Here is a 3503-nt window from a genome sequence, read left to right as displayed (position 1 = left end):
AATGTTGATTTCCCAAGATGTCTGATAAGGAGACAATGTTGCGTTGGCCCGTGTAGGCAGAACAAAGACATGACGTCACTCCATGAAGACGGTTGCCACGTAACCACTGCGTTGATGAAAGAAAGCGTCATATTTGTGATTTAATGAATGAGATCACACGCGGCATTCATTAATCGAGCCCTTTCTTACCAATGGGAAGTGGCAGTGAAATTATTCAGAAACATTTCTTTTTCAGAAATAAACATTCTCAGATATTTAAATGCACGTAATGAATTTCTATCCAAAAACACAGATGTCGTGGATAGCCACAGCGCATGTACGGAGTTCTAACTTTTTGTACTGCAAATATTGTCGCCGAACCAGTGAAAATACATTACAGGTATCAGGGGAGCCACAATTCTCGCATAAACTATTTCACAAGCGATAGCTTGGGACAGGCATTTGAAGACGCGCAGTTTGTTGTGGCGAATCGGATAGTGGTGATAAAAGGCAAGCAGGCGGGCAATTCAAGTCCATCGGCCGACTTGGAAGTAAGCCAAACGGGTCGACACGGAGTATTATGCTTGGGAGAGGGACAGCGGAGCGAGTTTGTAAAGAGAAGAGCTTTGGCAATTGAGTTTCCTATTAAATGGCAAGTGGGGAGAGGGAAACCGGTGTTCAGGAGGGGCACGGTTTCAAACCGAAGGAGGAGGGCGGTCGCGAGTAGCTTCACTCCCGGACCCTCCCTTAAAATGTAAATTTATTCAAGATACCCCAGAATGACGCATTTAAATGTAAACTAACCCCTGGTCACAATGTCGTGCAATTTTGCCGTTTGGCGGTCCTAGAGGCATGTCAGCATAGTAGAGTCATCGAGCGACAGAATATGGAACCCATCCGATCCTGTAGAATAATCTTAATGGATAGAATTGGCATACCTTTCAGGGAATTTTAACATTTAAGAAATTGTTCTCGCATGTCATCCAACCAGAAAAACACTCATCTAAATTCATACAGAGATTCTGCGCAGGTTTCATGATCAATCTGCAATCTTGTCATAGCATATCCCATTCCAGACAAACCATTATTTACGGTTTACTTTCATTTCACTATGCCGTGGAATTTAAATAAGTTTGTCTTCATCATCAAGACCTCCCTATAGAATGTCGCTTTACACCGACGTTTATAACATAGATCAGCAATGTCCTCTGTAGACAATGTGAACTACCAGGGATATCAGTATTTATTGGATCTCGGCTTTGTCAACAGCCGACAAGGCGTACCGATGACTAGACGATGTCCTGGGCAGTTTTCTTGCAATTGCTATATAGGTCATAAGCTAAGAATTCACATATACTTGCAAGCTATCTACTATAGCGGTGAGATTCTTAAAAGTAGCTTGTCAGAGGCTGCGTGTGTGCTAAATATTGATGTCAACGTCTATAATTAAAGACACGAACTGGTTTTAGAGTTCACGAGGTATGATTAAGTTTGAGAAAGGGTGTACATACATACATACATACATACATACATACATACATACATACATACATACATACACTTGTACGTACGTACACAAACAAACACACGCACACACAGGATGGACAGACAGAGAGACAGACAGTCATGGTAATTAAAATGACGAAACACACAAACAACCGACGACACGTGGAGACATGCATACTTGTTAAAGTCACTACCCCATCATGTACGCCCGCTGCGACAAACGGCTTAATTATTTCCTTTTTAATGCGGAAAGCCACACGTTTTGGCAAATAGAAGCAAGTACGAAAGAAAGAGACGCCCCAGTCCTCCCTCTCCTATCAATAGACTCTGCCGAGTACTGAACGATGGAAAGAGAATGATAAGTGAGCAGTGCCCCCCGTGCGTTTGATGGTGTTCTTCGTGCTCCCTGGTTTGTATCTCCGCGATAGAGTATTGTGAGCGACAAGGGCAAGTCGTCGATAAACCTCGTTGAATTTCAAAACGAGTGCCAAGGGTACGCCGGATATGTACGCGTATATGCATGCTGGTCTGTGATATGAAAATACCGACACGCCATCCATATCTGTGGCATTCCCTGGAAATACCTAATGCGGCTTTTATTTACTGATAACTCGACAGATCAACAAATTGCAGAAGTGAGAAACACCAAATGGTCCACGGAGCTGGGCTGGATACGCGCGGGAGTAGTGACAGGACATGACGAAAGGGTGGTACTCAGCGCCGCTAGTTAAGTATTAAACGGTATATGGCGCACCTTCAACATAGCACAGTGAAGCGACGAGCGCGCGATGGTTTGGCCGCGGTGATAGACCGCCACCGTTTACCAATATTCCAGGTCGGTCTCTCCGTGTCCAGCAGAATTAACGGACTGCTACGTTGGGGATGAAAGTCACACATTTTATTCTACCACTGGCAGTAAGTAGAAACCATTAATTTGCACCCGTTTTTGCCCGGGGAGCGCCATTGACAGATGTGTGCTCTGCATGCGCCCATAGGAAACCAAGCAAATTGACATTATGCGCGTACATATGTATGGCCACTTATAAATGCCGGTGGGTAGATATGGCTCCCCCAAACTTCCCACCTGAACTATTCACCCGGACAAGTCAGTTGGTCGGACGTTTTGTATATAACGCTTAGAAAAATGGAGAGCGAGAGAGTCTGTTATTTCGTCTATTTTTAGTCTTTCTATTCCAAGTGGCAGAGAAACGTAATACCCAAAGTGTTTATCATTACAATCACCGTTTCCAACCATAGGCTGTCTGTGGCTAGGTAGAACTAACAGCGGCGGAAAGGTTCAATGTATATTACACATTGCGTGCAAAGTTCCGCTTTGCTTATTTGTATCCCCGAATCTTGGGCGTATATTTTCATCCCCGACACAACAATTTTGTCTGGGCCATGTGCCATTGTTAGTTGCCACCGCCGTAGTCGACATGCTTATTGCTAATTTTTAATTAGCAAAATTAGTGAGCTGGTCATCATTTGCAGGTAAAATATATCTCTGTTAAAAGGGATTCTGGGAATCGTTGCAAAACGCACAACTTGTGAAAATAGGCGAAGCGCTTGTGCTGCTCAATTTTAAGAATTTATTTTTTAATATTACTCTTACAATTATTATTGTTCAACAGTGTGTCTGATCCTTTGTTTATTTTACACGGTCAACCTTTATCTTGCACTTAAGCCGTTAAACAATATATTTACCCAATCCGGTTCAGATACAGAGTTCCCACCGTGACATTTATGGGTCAGAGTGTATTTGTTGCATGGCTTCACACAGGGGACCTGGTGGCACGGAGACATACGCGCTCCAAGTACTCAATTGACCTTAGAAAATTGACCACTGCCGAGCGTGCGATATTTTATAATCATGCTGTTAATCGTCGGAAAGGGATATCGGGGTGACCTTTGACCTGCCCAACTGAGCGTCACCTAACCAGTGTAAATTTGTGACATATAACTACGCACACATGTAGTTCCCATACCGCAGGAGATATATATTTAAACACGCTTTATTT

General features: G+C 43.4%; 1 protein-coding gene across 1 annotated transcript in view; it reads left to right on the top strand.

Moving 5' to 3' along the window:
• Window positions 1–1740: 1740 nt before the first annotated feature.
• LOC139137206 (tumor necrosis factor receptor superfamily member 16-like) overlaps window positions 1741–3503 on the top strand; it is a 53746-nt gene continuing 51983 nt past the window's right edge. Inside the window, exon 1 of the mRNA XM_070705192.1 lies at window positions 1741–2400. Within this exon, the coding sequence (XP_070561293.1) occupies window positions 2368–2400 (33 nt within the window). The 5' untranslated portion in view covers window positions 1741–2367. The remainder of the gene's footprint in view (window positions 2401–3503) is intronic.

Source organism: Ptychodera flava, chromosome 7 (assembly GCF_041260155.1).
Source record: "Ptychodera flava strain L36383 chromosome 7, AS_Pfla_20210202, whole genome shotgun sequence".
NCBI lineage: Eukaryota > Metazoa > Hemichordata > Enteropneusta > Ptychoderidae > Ptychodera > Ptychodera flava.
The sequence above is the reverse complement of the archived record's forward strand: the minus strand, read 5'-3'. Positions and strand labels throughout refer to the sequence as shown.